At 45.0% G+C, this 18,567-nt stretch overlaps 1 protein-coding gene across 2 annotated transcripts in view; it reads right to left on the bottom strand.

Annotated features, from left to right (window-relative positions):
• The window catches only part of CALCOCO1 (calcium binding and coiled-coil domain 1), a 188,343-nt gene that overhangs the window by 9,659 nt on the left and 160,117 nt on the right, over positions 1-18,567 (bottom strand). For both annotated transcript variants that reach the window (XM_030198341.1, XM_030198342.1), the window contains one exon: positions 13,469-13,575. In XM_030198341.1, coding sequence (XP_030054201.1) covers positions 13,469-13,575 — 107 coding nt within the window. The remainder of the gene's footprint in view (positions 1-13,468; positions 13,576-18,567) is intronic.

Genomic DNA, 18,567 nt, shown 5'->3' with positions numbered 1-18,567 from the left:
CTCCCCGTTTCTGTCTGCAGGAAAAAAGAATCTAATGATGCTGAAAATTGATTCAGGAACGTCCTGACACTGCTGTACATCTTGTCCCCTCCTCTGCTGCCGGTTTTATGGCCATCAGCTGTAAAAGTCATCTTTACTCCTGGTAGAGTGACTGAAATTTATTTATTCTTACACACTACAATAAGGATTGCAGAGATCCTGACTTTTTTCTTTTTGGGGTTGTGTGTATGTTTGTCTCTCCATAGATCCCTTTCAAAATGTAACAGACTCACCCTGGGAAATTTTTTGAGCACCATCCTCCCTCCAGTATCCATCTTTGCCAGCATCAGTTTGGAGACTATATGTGTACAGATAGCATGTGTGTGTACATGTGTTCTATCTTATTGGGTCTATTTTCAGTAAAACATCTTTGGAATAACTGGAAAATGTTTAATCTAGATGTTTCAAATTATTCCTATATTCAGCGGCAATATACATGCAACTAGTGCTGTTGAATATGCAAGCATAAATTATACATATACTAGCCGTTAAGCCTGTAACAACGGGCTAGTTTTTTGTTTTTCTATGGGCCCCCCCCATCCACCAACCCTGCCCTCCCCCCTGCCCTCCCCCCAGCGTCTGTTTCCCTCAGTTCCGCCCCCTCCTTCTCCGATTTCCATGCCCATGTCCAAGCACAACTCCCTATTGGGCTGTACTGCTGGTGGAGGCGGGGCTTGGACTTCTACACTCTCAGCGTTCCGACTCTACTGCGCATTTGCAGGTGAGTTGGTCACTTGCCGTTTATATGTTTGAAGTATAAATATACACAAAGGGATGGGACTTAAATATACTGCCTTTCTATGAATGCAAAGAGGTTTACATATTATTATATACAGGTACTTATTTTGTACCTGGGGCAATGGAGGGTTAAGTGACTTGCCCAGAGTAAAAAGGAGCTGCAGTGGAAGTGAACTCAGTTCCCCTGGTTCTCAAGCTACTAGCACTAACCATTAGGCTACAACTTGACTCCTTAGAATATCTAAATATTGGGGTCTCTATGTATAAGATTATATGTATAAGATTCCAAATATTGGTGCTATACAGATAAGTTACACATTTGGCTTATAATTCCCAAATTATTCTTAGTTTTCCCATGTCTGAGTCAAATGTACCCTCATCCATCTAGGCATAGAAGGCCTGATATTCAGCCAGTGGCGGGCAGCGTGTTTGCTGTCCGCTGCTGGCGTTAAACCTGGATATTCAATGCTGGGCCATTTCTAGCAACTGGCATTGAATATCTGGGTTTATTTCGGCTGCTAAAAAGTTAACCGGCTATGCCAATATTCAGCGCTAACCATTAACTTTTTAGGGGTCAAAGATAGGCCTGCTATTTAAGCAGCCTATTTTGACTGCTTAACATAGGCGGTTTGGCGCTGAATATCCGCGCCTAACTGGCTATGTTGCACAATATATCTGGTTAGTGGCTAGCTGCTAACCAGGATATTCAGCGAGAGATAACCAGTTATCTCCCGCTGAATATTTTATTTGTTACATTTGTATCCCACATTTTCCTGAGCGATTTGCTGAAGGTGACACAGAGAGTCAGTGACATGGCTAGGATTAGAACTGAGGAACAGGAAGATAAGGTGACACACCCAGAAACGCAGTCAGTCAATGATAGAAAAGAGATTAGAATTCATATTTCAGGAACTTCCTGATGTCAAACAGACACTAAATTGCTCCCTAAATTAATGACAGATACAGGCTGGGGTGGCCCAACTATTAGGCCACCTGAGGCAGAGGCCTCAGGCAGCACTCTTCAGGAGCGGCATCTCGGGGGGGGGGGGGGGGGGGGGGGGGCGGCTTTGCAGAATTTTACCTCGTCATGGTGACATTCCAAACCCGGTGGCAGCAGGGTATGGGAATTGCTGTCGCTGTACATCACAGCAAACTCGCAAAGGGAAACCATGGGTGCTTGAGTTGAAAATCAAATGTAAATGTGCTGTCTTCCTTCCCTCACCTAATCCCTATTCTCAAGAGCCCACATATACTTTTAATCAGGTAGCGATGAACAATTATCCCATCTTCCTGGGGTAAATGACTGAAAATTCCTCTCTCTGCCCCTTCTTCTCTTCACTTTGCACACAGTTGACATTTTTACATGTATGTGTCTGGAGAGCTGAGACTGCTTATCCCACTGGGATCCTGGCTGAATGCCTACAAATGTATAAAATCCAAACAAGATGTTGAAATGGCTGTTCAGAAAGTCACTGTGGACAATCTTTATAGAGAATTAAACAATTTGCTGTAGCACAGAGTTCAAGGTACAATTTAAACTTACTCTAGGTTTCCTTATATATAGTCCTGTCAGACCAATCCAAACAAGTGGTTTATGTCCTCTGCCAGCAGATGGAGACAAAGTAAAAAAGCTCAGAGCTGACATCATTCCCTTACAGGAGGGACTGGTCCTGCCATCAGCTCCTTGATATTATATGCCAAAGCTAAGACAACTGAATGCAATTACTATGGAAAAATTATGTCTTACTTCATAATTTATTTTCCTTCGCTGCTTCCAGACCAGTTCAGACGAATGGGTTGTGACCATCTACCAGTGGATGCAGCACAGAAAATAGTTCCAAGTAGTTTGCCCCTTAAGGGTATTGTGCAGTCTGGAATGTTCTGTATTTCAAATAGCCAAGCAACGGTGCTCATGACATGGATAGCAAGAACAATGAAAACAACAGCCAGTGAAGTTACCCAGCTTTAGAATGAACCTGTAGTGTGGCCAATACTCAACTGACTAGCAGATATTTCACTGAGTCAGGAGATGAATGATATGTAAGGCAATGAAATGGAAAGTCAAAGAGATGACATCTGCGGAGAAATATATCACCTAAGGAAAAGTAAATATGGAGAATTTCTGGACTGGTCTGGTAGGACTAAAAGAAAGAAAATGATCAGGTAATTTTTCCTTCCTCTTCGTCCATACCAGACCAGTCCAGATGAATGGGATGTAGCAAAACTGTAACCCCATTAGGGTGGGACCGAAAACATAAAGTGTAGAATACCTCAAGCCTAATTTTTGCCAATGAAAGAACAAACCTAGAGAAGAATGCAAGGCATAAGGGAAACAAGAAAAGGACAAACCCAAGAATTTGTGTATTAGAACTCTGAAGAGAATAAACTAAGAGGAAGAATCCTTTAAGTGCGCTCCAGAGATGCCGACAGAGGCACTGTGGAGAAGAAAAAGTAAATGCCCCACACAAGATGAAAACTATAAGGAGCAAAGGGAAAATGAAGCCCTACATCATGAAGTCCATAGACAGAACTAAGGATGAGAGCCCAAAGGGCCAGAATAAAATGGTATTCTACAAACCCGTGAACGCAGAAGACATGAAACCTTGCACCATATAGAAGGTGTGAAAAAACAGGAAAATCGCAGAATGTAGAACCCCACTAGCCTGGAACCAAAACAAACTCTGGTAATATGCTAAACGAGCAACCAGAGGAAATAAGTGAAACAAGCAGCGGCAGCAGGAAAAGACTTAAAACACCTTCCAAGACTGTAGGTGAGGATGACAACTGGTGCTGCCAGAATGACAGCTGCAACTGGAGATACCTCCACCGCCTCTGTAGGAGATACTATGGGGAGAGAAAAAATTAACGACAGAATATCATGTATAGACGTCAGAACTATACAGGCCACTGCTGAAAGAAGAGGTGATCGTAGTACTTAGTGCTGGCAAACAACACAGCTACCTAAGGTTCAACCATGCAGGCACAAGAACAGTTCGCATGAACCGACGAACAGTTTCAGGCAAATACAAAGAGGCAAGTGCAGTTTGGGTGGTCTATAGGCATGTACAGTCGATATCCAGGTGAGGGAGGATGCTAACAAGGGAAGTGTAGCAGCCCGTAGCCTCCATCTACTGTAATCAGAAAAATACGTATGGGGCTGCTGCTGGATGAGATAAAAGTCAGTGGTAAGTCTGGACATATAGGAGACTATTGATGTCAACTGTGAGGGTGCCACCGGAGAACCCGGTGGAAACATAGCACCCACTGTCACATTTGCAGACGCTGCACCTAAAACTTTCACTGATGTGTGCATCTGAACCAGACTACTGCACCTGAAAAAAGCCCCTCCAAGGAAATTAGATCTGAAGCCACAACTGTGTTCTACCCTCTAGAAGGTGACCCTGCCGACAGCTTCAACCAAACCACCTATGTGGAGGGCACCCCTGCAACTATGCCTGAGGATAGGACACTCAAGATTATGATGAATCCCATCAACATACGAAGGTGCCACCAGCAGTCATATGTGAAAACTGCACAGTGCCGAAGGCACAGGCAAAATATGTGTCTGACAAGAAGGCTAAGGCAGAGGCTGATGTAAGCAAAGTATTACACAAGCTATAAAACCCAATGCACCGAAATGTCATCTTCTGGGAGAAGCCATAGGGATCAAGTGTAGACACAACATTCAGATAAGAAAGGAAGAGTGTCATAAATCAATTAAATAAATGCAGCTAGAGGACGTAACCACGCCACCCAATAAATCACAAAGGAGGAGGGGAGATGCAACGAATGGAACTGACATGGATGCTGCAGCCAATCAATCCAGAAGAGAAACGTCAGAATTTCTGACAAGTATGACATAGACAGCACCGAAGGCACTCTCTGGGAAACTGCCACCCGCAAGCTAGAAGAAAACTGAACCATGAAACTCAGAAGGTAGAAGTAGCTGAAAGACTGATACAATGGCAAAAAATATGAGCGAGTTGACTCTATGCAGTTGCCACTACCTTGCAAACTGGAAATGGGCTGCCATACAGAGTCTCCGGGAATAAGTAACCCCACATACTATAGGCAGTTGCTGCAACAACACAGCCTAAAAGGCCTCTGTCTCCATGCAGTAAAACAGGAACAGCTGCTGAAGAACCCAGGAATAGCCACCCCATGAAAGCAAAGAAAGGGGACTCAAACAGTTGCTCTCCTTGCGCAGAAGCAAAGATAGTGTCCTTGCTCAGCCTAACAACAGGTGGCAACCTTGCATAGCAGTAAACGTTGCTGTCCCTGTACCACAAGGAATGTTGACCTTGCGCAGCAATAAAGTTGTTGGCATAAAATATCTCAAAGGATGCTGACACTGAAAAACTCAACCACTCTGGAACCGAGCAGTATAAGAGTGGAACAGCAGAAGGATACTGGTGCTGTGCAGCAAATGCGGCTGAGGCCAGGATGCGATGCTTGAGACTATTGTCCTTGTGCAATGGCTGAAGCTGTCACCAAAACCAGATGCCTTTCTGATGCCACTGCTTAAGGCCTGTGGTGACTGATGTCATTGCGCCCCAGTTTGACTAAATGCACGCGGCTGCTGCTAATCCACATCCCCTGTAGGCATCGTTAATAGACAAAAGGTATGTGGAAAGATCTCCACGGAACAGAAGAAGCAGCCAGTAGAGCAAATTATTTGCAGACAGTTTCTCCATGTAACACATATTTTTGCTGTCCATGCACTGCTCATGTAGGGGATGCAACTGCAAAGCTCACATCATTGCTGCCACTGCACTGCAGTGAGGCACTGCTCGGCATAAGTGGTTACTGCAACTGCTCAGCACATGAGAAAGTTGCTACTTCTCAGCATCAGGGAAAGTTTCCACTGCTCATAAAAGTTGCCTCTGCACAAAACAGGTGGACATCATCACTAGTCAACACAAGTGGATGTTGCCACCACTCGACACGAGTGAAAGTTGTCATTGCTCAGCACAAGTTGAAGTTGCCACTTCTTGGTTCAAATGTAGATTGTCATTGAGCAGTATCTAAGTATGCTGCCATTACACAGCACACAAGGGTGCTGCCTCTGTATAGCACACAGGGTTGCCTCTAGAGCACCTGAAAAGTGGAAGCCTCCACAGAGGCACATGTAAGTGCTGCCTCCACATCCTACTATGATTGTCACCTGCCAGAAAAGTAGTTTGCGGCCCTGTTCAACAACCATGGACATTGCCACTGGGCAACCCCCGTGGACACTCGCATTTCCGAGAACATGTTACAATCTTAACTGAGCATCACTACTGGTTGCTGCCGTGCGACCCCAGCAATTTCTACCATGGCGCCAAACACATGCAACTGACTCCGAGCCTCCCACCAGGAACTCAGCAAGAGCTCCAACAACTAGGGTACTTCTGAGTTCTCCATAGCCCAGAAGGATGCAACCTCTAAGCTGAGTAATACCAAAGGCAAAATATTTAGGAGAAGAACTAGAGAACGAAGGCAAAGAAAAAGAAAAAGCGCATGTGGCTTGGTACGCAAGGGCCAACTAGAGAACCTACTGTCTCTCTCTCTCTGCTTCCTCTTTTTTTTTAAGAATAAAAAGGAGTAAGAGGCAGCTGATTAAAATATATAATCTAGAGATGAGATACCAGAGTCAATGTGAGGTCATTGCTCTGCTGACAGTAATTGAAATTCTGCTCGCAGAATTCAACGGCCATATATACAAAGTCTGAAAATAAACAGCCGACCAAAACCAAGAGGTGACTGATGCATAGAAAAGTAAAATACTCTGGAAGGAAAAAAACACAAAAAGTCGGCAAGAGAATTAGCGTTCCCATTAAAATTAACATTAATGAAATATCACTTTAAAATCACTGAAAGACAAACAAGGCTGAAAACTGGCACTGCCAACAGCAGCAAATTAGAGACTTCCCATCGTTCGATGGCAGAAGGGAGCTGGACTAACAGTGCCACTCCAAAAACCAAGTAAGCCTTAGTTCTTCAAAGCACTTAAAATGTGTAATAAGACAGTACTTACCTCAACCACAACCCACCGAAAGTGGAGAAAAAATAAACTGCATACCTGATGGCAGAAACTGATTCTTAAAGCTGTCACACACAGACAAAGATTGAGAATACAACGAATCGTAGCATTACTTCACTCCATATTATCTCTGTTCATGGAATGAGTATGGCTGTTGTGTAGCTGGATTGGGGTGGGGGAGAACCCGGTGCTACCGGGTGTCACCCAGGCTTGGGGATGAGGAACTCCAGTTCACCAAGTATCGTCCAAGCTCAGGAACAGCAGACAAGATTTGAGTTAATTTAGTCAGCAATAACCCCCTGCTCAACTGACACCCGGACAAACCGGGTCAGGAGCTAGCAGACAAGCACCACAGAGGAGCTGCATGATATGACTACCATCCCCTTAGAGACAGAAAATACTGAACATACTAGGCTGCACGATTCCCTTAAGGGGGTGAACTACTTGGAACTATTTTCTCTGTCTCCATCTGCTGGACTGCTCTGGTATAGACAAAGAGGAAATTTTGGTTTTCAATTCACCATCAAAGTCATTCCTGATGTAGTCATAAATTTCACTTTATGGTCACTAAACTAGGAATCAGATGATACCTTACACCAAGGGTCTACTTAGGCCAACTACTTGCAGGGTGGGTAACAATGTGCTTGCAGTTAGCCTTCTGAATTTGACAGATTGACAATCCTTGATCACCACGATTTCCCTGGTTAGGTTCTGGACTAGTCTGGCAGGCTGAAAGGAAGTCCAGATGAATTGGATGTACACAATATTTACTTAGACTGGACAGGAAGAAGCCATGATAGCTCTAAGGAATCCTACATCTAGGATGTAGCCCCTCCAGGCCTGCATAACCAAGCTGAGGTACTCAAAGCAGGGGTGCAACAGAGGCAAGAGCACTGCCCTGCCTTTATCCTCTGGATAGACAGATACTAACTCTGCCTATGAGGACTCTTGTACTCTAACCTAGTAGACTTGCTAATCTATTGTGACGTGCAATCTCTTGCAGGTGTCGTGCAAGGTGATCATGTCCTTGATTCATCCTAAAATCAATGCAACCTAATGGTTACAACAGCATGCTGAGAACCAGGGAAGCCAGGGTTTAAATCCCACCACTGATCCTTGTGATCTTGAACACTTAACCCTCCATTGCCTGAGATACAAACTTAGATTGTAAGCCTTCCAGGGACAGGAAAATACTTATTGTACATGAATGTAACTTGCTTTGAGCTACATTCAAAATCCACAACTATAGGTCAAAGTCCTATCCAAATTCAAAAAGAATTGGGCACTTATAAAAATCTCAAAGGTGAGTGACAATCAACTTCAGAATGGCTATACCTTTAGAAAAGGAAGAGTATTGGGCACAGAGATATACTTTCCTTTAAAATTACTCAAGAATTTGAAGATAAGCCTCCTGAGTGGACCACTGATCTTGAGTGTGAAGCCCATGAACATGAGCTCCCCAACCCAGTTTGGAGGCATCCATTGTCAACACCATTTGATGTGGTGGAATTTGAAATGGGAGTCCCAGAGTCAAATTGGACCGGAATGTCCACCAGAGAAGGGCGTGAGCAAACTCTGGTGGGATGTAAACGATATCCGTTAGGTTCCCCATGGCTTGAGACCAGTGGAAAACTAAGACCCACTTTCAAGTGGAGCCATGCCATGGGAGTGACATGCACTGTGGAAGCCATGTGGTCCATCAGCTACCGAGCTGAAATCTGCTGGCTGCTGTGGACCTGCCAGGCAAGCAATACCAAGGTATCTGCTCTCACTAGAGCAAGGAAGGCCCAAGCCTGTGCTGTGTCGGACTGGATTCCAATTGTCGGACTGGATGAAGATGGGCCTTAGGATAATTTATAACTAATCCCAGTAGTTGTAACACCTGAATAGTCATCCGCATTAACTTGTTTGTCCCCTCCTGAGTTGTGTTCTTGACCAGCCAATCGTCCAGGTAAGATACAATCCCAGGCAGTCAGTGAAACTCTGGGGGCAGATGCTAGGCCAAATGGCAGAAAGCGATACTGGAAGTGGTATTTCCCCACTCGAAATCTGAGATATCTCCTTTGACTGGAAAGTATCAGAATGTGGGTATAGGCATCCTTTAAGTCCAGAGAGCACAGCCAATCGTTTTCTTAAATGAGAGGGAGTATGGTGCCCAAGGAAATCATCCTGAACTAGTCTTTTACTAGAAATTTGTTCAGATCCCTTAGGTCTAGGATGGGCCGGAATCTCCCCGTTTTCTTGGTCACAAGAAAGTACCTGGAAAAGAATCCCTGCCATTCTTCCCCTGGTGGCACAGGTCTGACCGCTTGGGACTGTAGAAAGGTGGAGATTTCCTGTACTTACTTATGCTGAGAGCTCTTGGTGGGCAATTTAGAGGTCAATTCAGAGTGTACCCATGATGGACTATCTGAAGAACACACTGGTCGGAGGTTATAAGGGGCCATCTGTGTTGGTAAAAAGTTAGTCTCCCTTGACCGGTAGACCATCCGGAACGGATACTCGTTGGGTGGCTATGCTCTGTGGGAGCCAGTCAAAAGCCCATGCCCTGCTTTGACTGGGGAGCAGGCTGGGACTTCTGAGGGTAGGGCTGGTGAGGCCTGGGATGCTGGCCCTGAGTCACCCAAGTGGATTGGGCTGAGGGCTGGTATCTATACCTCTGAGAGAAGTAGGACCTGCATCTCTGCCCTGTTGAAAATCTTCTTGTGGAAGAAGATGCAGATGGAGGTTGCCGAGAGAGAGTGTGGATCGTGTCCGTATGTTTCTTAATGAGGTCAGCAACTCCTTCCACTTTCTTGCCAAATAAACTGTCCCCTTGGCAAGGCATGTCCGCTAACCTCTCAAACAGCTTGTTTATGGTCAGAGACATGCAGCCATGAGAGTCTGTGCATCCCTACCCCCATACCAGAGAATCTGGATGCAACATCAAATGTGTTGTAAGTACCCCTGGCCAAATAATGCCTATACTCCATATGCTTATTGGGCAATTGGCAAAGCTAAGTGGCCTGCTTGGCATGGAGAGAATCCACCAGACTGAGTGTACTATTAACCAAAGACTCCAAGTAAAGGCTCGTGTAGAGCTGGTAGGACTGGATGCGGGCAATGAGTTTTCCTCCTAAATGAGTCCAAGGTTCTGGCCTCTTGCCCCAGGGATGCCGAGGATGAGACCAAGAGCTCTTGGCACATTTGAGAGCGGATTTGACTACCAAAGAGTAGAGAGGTAGCTGGGCCCTCTCAAATCTGGAAGCCTTACTGAGTGCCCAGACTCCAAAGGTACTGGTTTTGGAGTGGCTGCCAGCGTGAGTGCCTGCTTGCAGGAGGATCCAGTGTAAGAACCTGCCAGTTCGAGTGTCTGCACCTAAGAGAGCCTGCCCAGGGGAAGGAGTTGCCCAGCCTAAGCCTCAAGCACTGTGAGTGCCTGCAGTTAGGGGCCTGCCTTTAGGGGATTTAGTTTATCTGTCCATCAATTCGAGTAGTGGGTGTAGAGTGGGTGAAAAGGGAAACAATAAAAGAAATAAGGATATGTGTTACCTTATCTTTTTATTTAAATTTAGTTAGTCCACAAGGCTCTTTGCCAAACACAGGGAGTCAGAGTTTTCCTTTTATTTTAGTTCTTTTGAGTCAGAATAGTAGGTACCCTGGAGTTCCTGAGCTGGTGAGCTGACCCTGCTAACCGAGGAGATATGGACATGGAGACTACCAAGGTACACAAACCAAGACAGCTGCAATGCTAGCGAAGATTTGATGTACCGGTAATATCACTGTGTGCACACAAATTGATCCCCAAAAGAAAAAATCTCAGATCTGAGTACACTAACTGCCATTACACACTCACTGTAACACACTTATCTGAGGGAAGCCTGGATGTATGCGAATCTGTTGAAACTTGTAAAGGAAAATTTAGACTTGGGGACAAAGGGTCTGGTCCCTGGGTCACAGAGCTGAAGCTACATTAAGGGGAAAGGAGTAGCTGGGTATATTTGTCTGATGCTTATTGCAGAGTAACTGTGAATATTTATCCATGAAATATTTACTGTAGAGTGACTGAGTTTTAGTAGCAGAGGTAGTGGAGGAGCGAAGTGAAAAAGTTTGTGATACTGTTTGGGATGTCTTGTGTTATCGCAGAAGTTGGATTGGGGTCTTGGCAATTTTTATTGTAAATTTGAACACCTTATTGCCTTTGTAAATTATTGCAAAGTATTTAACACCTTGTACTATCTCTACTTAATGCCATCAAACTTTAACAATTGGTACCAACTTAAAGAAACATATCCAAGTGTTTCCATTTATTTTACTATTTAACAAAATACCTAATATTTGTTTTGTCAAATCCCTTGATTGTGTGGAGCTTATTGGAACCGTGACATTTCTATTTTCATTTATTTGTTGTAATTACCCACTCCACCACTAGGGGGTTTACATTCACCTCCCTCCCATGGTCACTTCCACTGCTGCTGTTTCTCCAAAACAACAACAGCAGCAAAACAACCTGGAACAGTGTCAGGGTCACAATCTCCAGGCGCGCACTGTCTGCTCATCCGGTGCCCTGCTCTGGAACAGGAAGTTGACTCTGAAGTGTAGTAGTAGTAGTAGTGGATGGAGGACTGGAAGAGCCAACAGTGTGTGCCTGGAAACTGCAACCTGGATGGAAAGATGGGGAGAAAAAGAAGGGAGGCATTGGATGAGAGAGAGAGAGGAGAGATGCTAAATGGAAAGGTGAAGATGATAGTGAAAGTTTGGGGAATAAAAGGAATGGAACAGGAGAGCTGGGATGAGGAAAGAGATGGAAAGCTGTAGGGAGATGAAGTAAAAAGAGGAAAACTGAAGACTGGATAGTAAGAATGAATTAAATATGGACAGACAGGCAGAAAAATAAATTGAAGAAAGCTGAAAGGAAAAGAAGAGAAAAAAATGAAAAAGTTAAGAGAAGATGAAAAAAAAAAATCAGAAACCAGGGCTCTAACCAACAATTTGAAAAATAAAATAACCAAACAATAAAGGCAGAAAAAGTAATTTTATTTTCTATTTCGTGATTAGAATATGTCAGTTTTTGGACTGTCCATTTCAAAATCTATGCTGATTGGATCTTAGGGGTACTCAGTAGTGGTACCACATTTTCATTGGTGTAAATGAGGCACCTAAATTTACACACAACCTCTCCGCTTAAGTGTTAATTTTATAAACCGCATTGAACTTCAGACGCAGCTTTTAGAATAACGCTTAAGAAATTTTTTCGGGGCCATATATAGTATCTAGCACTATACACTTCAGGGGCGTAGCTAGGTGGGGCCACGGGGGTGTGGGCCCCCGCAGATTTAGCCCTGGCCCCCCTGCCGCCGACCCTCCCCCGCCACATTTGACCCCCCCCCCCTGCCGCCAGGTACCTTTGCTGGCGGGGGTCCCCAACCCCCGCCAGCCGAAGTTCTCTTCAGCACCGGTCTCCGGCGCGTTGCTGATCTGGATTCTGTTTCTGTGAGTCCTGACGTCCTGCACGTCAGGACTCACAGAAACAGAATCCAGATCAGTGAACGCACAGGACTCGGAGACCGGTGCTGAAGGGGAGCCCTTGCAGCAAAGGTACCTGGTGGTGGCAGGTTCGCAGCGGCGGGAGGTCGAAAGTGACGTGGGAGGGACAGCAGCACCGGGGGGGGGGGGGGGGGGGGGGGGGGTGTCAAAAGTGGAGGGGGGTTGGCGGTGCCAGGGGGGGGGGGGGGGGCTAAAATGTGCCCCCTCACCTCAGGCTCTGGACCCCCCTCCTGCTGAAGTCTGGCTACACCCCTGATACGCTTAAATGTTGGCATGCTAGTTGGGGTTTACCCTTAGTATCCTACAACTGCATCTTGGTGCACAGATGCCATTGTAGAATTGGTGTGCCTAACTGAAGGCACCAAGTAATAGAATTGCCTCATAGCCTCCACAAACTTCTCCATTTGTTAATCAGAGAGAAAGAGGGAGATAGAGTCTGGTATGATTGACTTATTGAGGCAGGATTGGACTTTGCTTGGGGGGAGGAATGGGAGCGGGGATTGGAGTCTGCTTGTAGGGAGGGGGAACTGGGAAGAATGGGGGATTGGACAATGTTTGGGAGGGGCAGGGGGAGTGAGGAACTGCAGACTCCAATTATATGGGTCTTGGCCGATATTTAGCTGCACATGGCCTGAATATCCAGGGCTAATTTAGCTGGCAAAGAATGCTGACCACCACCGGCTGAATATTGACTGGATTGCTCCCAAGAGTGATGTCAGCTTTAAGTTTTTGTCTGCTGGCAAGGGGAAAACAATCCACTTGTTTGGACTGGTCTGGAATGGAAGGTAAGGTAAGGGATGATCATTATTAACTCTGGGAGAAAACCAGATCCTTGTATTTGACCAAAGTGAGAATTACCAGAGATAATGAGCTTGAGACAAGAGTATCCTTCAAGATCCATATCCCAGGAATGATATACCCTATTCATGGATGTCCCTAGGTGATACCTGCAAACTGACTTCAGCACCCCTGTACCAATATTGTTTAATTCTCATCCTGAAGAATGCAGCCATATACCTGTAGCAGAATTTTGGCCCAGCTCTGCCTAGAGCCCATGTGTGGGAATACAGCTTAGTACACTGATAATGTCCACGCCCTTTCCAGGGAGTTCAGAGTCCTCCCCTGTGCTTCCTATAGGCTTACCCCACCAAGGAGTGGTACATGGCTCCCAATTCTGGCAGGAGCAGGTTTGTTTCTTCTCCCCCACTCTGTGCTGCTGCCATCATAACGGCCTTCTCATCCTCAGCTTCCTAACAGACAAGAAAATTAAAATGAGACATTCTTGCATGGTCTGAAACAGAGCAACTGGGGCAGAGACTCAGGGCCTGATAACAGCAGGATCTATTAAGTGGTCCTTTAGGGTCAGGATCCATACCCTGATGCACTAATTCACACTCCCATCCCCACAGTACAGTAAGATCGACAAAGTATTGCACAAGTTTATGTTTTAGTGTTTCCATTTGCTATACCACTTACCTTAACCAGGTCTAAGCGGTTTATATAAAACATCGGTCAAAGTAATCACTGAAAGGAAGGCCATAAAGTTGATAGGCCAGTATTCACTCACATAGTTGAGTCAAAGGGAATTGGAAGACTGCTCAGTTCCCACATCACTCCATCACCCTGTGCTAGACTTAAGCACATTTTAAACTACTGGCTAGTTCAAAATAATAATAAGAGTCTTAAAATTGACAGGTGTGAGTGCATTCCAAAGCTTTGGGGCAAAATTTGAACACCAGTGCAAGTCCCATGATCAAGGCAGGATTAACCCTTTGGAAGGAACCATCACCAAGGAACAAATACATGCTTAACCCCCCTCACAAGCATGTGAACACTAGTACACTGGATTAATGTTACGTGGTCTTTATGGGTGTGCCCCAGAAGCAAATTCATAGGTTGCAAGCTGTTCAGAATACTGTAGTTGAATTAATCTTGCGTGGGAGGAATTATGGTCATATGATGCCTTACTTGATTCAGCTTCATTAGTTTCCAGAATAGAGTTTAACATTTTAATTTTTATGTTTAACAAATTTTATGGTCTCAGTTCCAGATAGTTAAAGGATTTTGTGATACTATATACCTCTCAAAGGGAAAGGGGACTTGATATATCGCCTTGCTGAGGTTTTTGCAACTACATTCAAAGCGGTTTACATATATTCAGGTAGTTTATTTTGTACCAGGGGCAATGTGATGTCTTTATTCAGTTAATGAATTGAAACTGGCTAATCCTCCTACATCTGTCTGCCATGACAAGTACAGAGCAACGGACACTAATTGGTAAAGGGGCTGAATTATGGAACTCCCTCTCAGTTTTTATAAGAGGTATTAAGAACTATATGGAATTTCATTGCCATTTGAAAACCTGGCTCTTTACTAAATACTTGAGTAGACCTTGAATATATTATTTGAAAAGTCTGGAAAGCTGGGGTTTGGCTTATTGATGCTAAGGAGCAGACTAGTCAATTCATAATTTGGGGTTGACTTTGGTTTGTGGGATCTATAATGTAGAATATTTTTGTGCAATTTTTTGTATGTTTTTAACTATTGTTCAGCTCTGAACTTAAGGTTGAGCAAATATAAATGTGTCAAATTAAATTAATTAGAAGCTACTCCACCCCCTGGAATAATCGCATCACCTCCTCTCATTCCCCCATCTCCCTGGCAGAAGGACTTTCCTCATTCCTCACCTTCACTCCTACCTTCAACTGATCACCTCTAGTAGGTAGGAGTCAATGAGCAATGTTTCCTACCTGCTGCTACCTCCTCTGTTGGCTTTCTTCTGTAGGCAGGCCCCATGTGATTCTGACCACAGTGAAAAACTGGCAGAGAAGGCAGTAAGTAAAAGGCACTGCTTGTTAAATCCTGCTGTCACCTGGAGCAGTACGCACAGGTTGTGGGGACGAGAGACAGACTTGTACAACTGGCCTGACCCTATTTTTATTCTGCCAGCAGCCAATTGGCCAGTGCATTAATCTTTCAAGGGAAAACACTGAGGGTCTCTTTTACTAAGCTGCAGTAAGCCCAACATGAGCTTACCACCCGCTAAATATAAAGTACCACCGGGCTACCACAGCAGCTCGGCGGTACTTCCCACCCCCAGCATGCTGTCATATCCAGTGCTACAAAAATATATTTATTTTTTGTAGCGCCAGGGTGTACCCGGCAGTTATCGGGCAGTGCCACGCGCTGCCCTGTTACCATTGGGTCAGTGCGGGAGCCCTTACCGCCACCTCAATGGGTGGCGGTAAGGGCTCTCCCCCCCCCCCCCGAAATGGCTGACACCAGCACAGGCCCCCATTTGCGGCAGCATGGTAAAAGGGGCCCTGAGTTAGCTAATTAATCTGAAAGGTTCCCTAAATGTTTGAATACTAAGCAAGTGCCTTAAGCCTGCTCTGCAGGGGCGGCCCGACCATTAGGCCACCTGGGGCGGGGGCCTCAGGTGGCACTCTTCAGGGGCGGCATCTCCCCACTCTTCGGGGAGTGGCCATCCCGTTCACGGCATTTACTTGTTTCGTCACGTTTCAAACCCGGCAGCAGCAGCGATTCCCCTTCGCTGCCCTGCCGCCGGCACCCGCCTCTTCCTTTTACTGCGGCTGCCTCTCTGATGTAACTTCCTGTTTCGTCAGAGGCTTAGGCAGCTGCAGTACAGGGAAGAGGTGGGTGCCGGCCGCAGGGCAGCGTATGGGAATCGCTGCTACTGCTGAATTTTGAACATGACGGAATAGGGAAATGCATCTCGGCCCAGGGGCATCTTAGCTCTGCCTCAGGCGGCATCTTGCCTTGGGCCGGCACTGCTGCTCATAATTTACTCAAGAGCATAGCAGTCTCAGGATGTCTATACCATTACAGTAATTAACACTCTCTGGGTCAATGCTCAGAACTCCGGCGCTATAGTTTATAGTTAGTTATATAGTTTATTTGGTATTTGATATACAAAAGCATCAGTGGTTAACAACAAAAATCAATCAGCAAAATAAAATAATATAAAAAGAATGCCAATTTATGGACAGGAAAGTCAAACAATCACACAGGAGGGAATTTAAGGAGTCTGTCAGCTAAAACAACAAGGTCAGGAGTCCCCATGTTCAGTGCCGAAGGCCAGGTGAAAAAAATGAGTCTTCAGAAGCAACTTAAATTTAGAAAAGACAGGTTAATTTCGAATTCGTGTGGGGAGGTTGTTCCACAGTTTAGGGGTAAGAAAACAGAAAGCTGAGGAATGAGTGGCCTCGTATTTGGCCATGTAAGGTGGTGGCAAAGTGAGATAATTAGCACCTAACAACCGGAGGTTACGGTTTGGAGTGTATGGAATAATTAAAGGAGGGAGAACCTAGTTGAACAGCCTTATGAGCGAGACAGAGTATTTTCAAAACTGAAAAGATGGGAGGTGCAGTCAAATCTTCGGGCTTTGAGTAGCAGTGGAGAATAGAGCAGTAACAATGCAGAAAAATAGCTCCCCGATGCTCAACACTAATTACATGCAAATAATATGTGCACTGTGAGACCGAAAGTAAGGGGGAGGAATGTGCCTGGTGCATGCATACAAGAGTTTCATGGTAAGTGCGTTTTTTGTGTGTCTAAGAACATGAGTAGCCACACTGGGTCCATCTAGCCCAGTATCCTGTTTCCAACAGTGGCCAATCCAGGTCACAAATACCTGGCAGAAACCCAGATAGAAGCAACATTCCATGCTACCAATCCCAGTGCAAGCCGTGGCTTCCCCCATGTCTGTCTCAATAGCAGACTACGGACCTTTCCTCCAGGAACTTGTCCAAACCTTTTTTTAAACCCAGATATGCTAACTACTGTTACCACATCCTTCACTTCTAGGTTTGCATGAGACAGGCAAAACCAGAAGTGAAGCATACATTGGCACCATTCCTCTGCGCCTTTAAATATAAGCCTTTCAAAACTTTTTCAATGGAAGCTTATATTTAAGTGCAGAAAATATGTGCCAATGTGTGCTTTCATTTTCAGCTTTGCTCAGACTCATGCACATGTGTTTCACATGCCCAGTGCTTAGAGGCTTCCAGGGGCTTCCTTCCGCTTCCAAATTCAATCAAAACTAGCAGATTTTAAGGAGAAAATCATGAGAAATCCTCTCTTCAAACACCCTAACACCAGCTCCGAGCAGGCATTAGGTTTGCAGTGACTTTGTTTTGTGCGCTGTTCTCTGAGCATTGGGGAAGGAATAGGAAATGACCTCATTAACATCTGTTTGACTACATTTAAATACCATTTGCACTAATCTTTGGAGGATGTGCTGTTTCCCACATTAGATCCCTCTGAACATTCTGCGCGTATTAACGCCGGTGCTAGTCCAGCGCTAATTGGCTCTAGCGTGGGCATCAGGTTTTGAGCACTGGCCCATCAGTCTCTGAATACTACTAGGACGACACATATACACAGTAATTTTATAACAGGGTTCCTAAGTTAATGGGGTAGGAAGGCACCTATTTTTTTGCTTGTTTTGCTAGTTGTCTCACAGTGGCGTAACACATTACATTACTAACTGCTCCAATATTCCTCCTTTACAATGATCTGAGCTTAAGTGGAAAAGCTGCTGTCTTTTAGAGTCTATAAAAAATTGTAGCTGATCAGAATAAAAGAAAACATATCTAGTTGAGGCATTAACTATTAAACATTTACAAGGAAATCGTAAATGGAACGTTCCCCCCAGGGATTGGATCTGCTGTTGGCGTGACAACAATGTTTTCCTGCTTTTCCTGGGTTAGTCCTGCAAGATCTGGAAAGATCCAAATTTTCTGTCCCATAAACAAAAGGTTCCTATTATGAAAATAAAGATGCAGAAAATGGTTACGATCTTGAGGAAAAACAAATGTCACTATCAATGTAGCATGACTAACCACTTCTGAGTCAGATTGTTCCAGAAAGGCAGTTATTCCAAACTATCTGGCGTCAAATCCGCAATCGGTAGCAACTTCACTCTGCACTGATCCCAGGGACTTCTTCTGGGGAATATAATAAACCTTGGCAAAGGAAGGAGCTGCTTCTTTGGGCGCATGAAAAATCTCTTCCAAATATTATTCAGTAAGTCCACAGCAGACATAATTGGATGTTTTGGAAAGTGTAAGAGGCGCAAATTAAGGTAACTCTGTGAATTTTCCACAATCTCAAGCTGTCTATGAAATTGAATCTTGTCTTTAATTGGGAAGCTTGCCAGGTACCCTTGGCCTGGACTGGCCGCTGTCGTGGACAGGATGCTGGGCTCGATGGACCCTTGG

Source organism: Microcaecilia unicolor, chromosome 3 (genome assembly GCF_901765095.1).
Source record: "Microcaecilia unicolor chromosome 3, aMicUni1.1, whole genome shotgun sequence".
Classification (NCBI taxonomy): Eukaryota; Metazoa; Chordata; class Amphibia; order Gymnophiona; family Siphonopidae; genus Microcaecilia; species Microcaecilia unicolor.
Note: the sequence above shows the minus strand (reverse complement) of the source record. Positions and strands in the feature narration are given on the sequence as shown.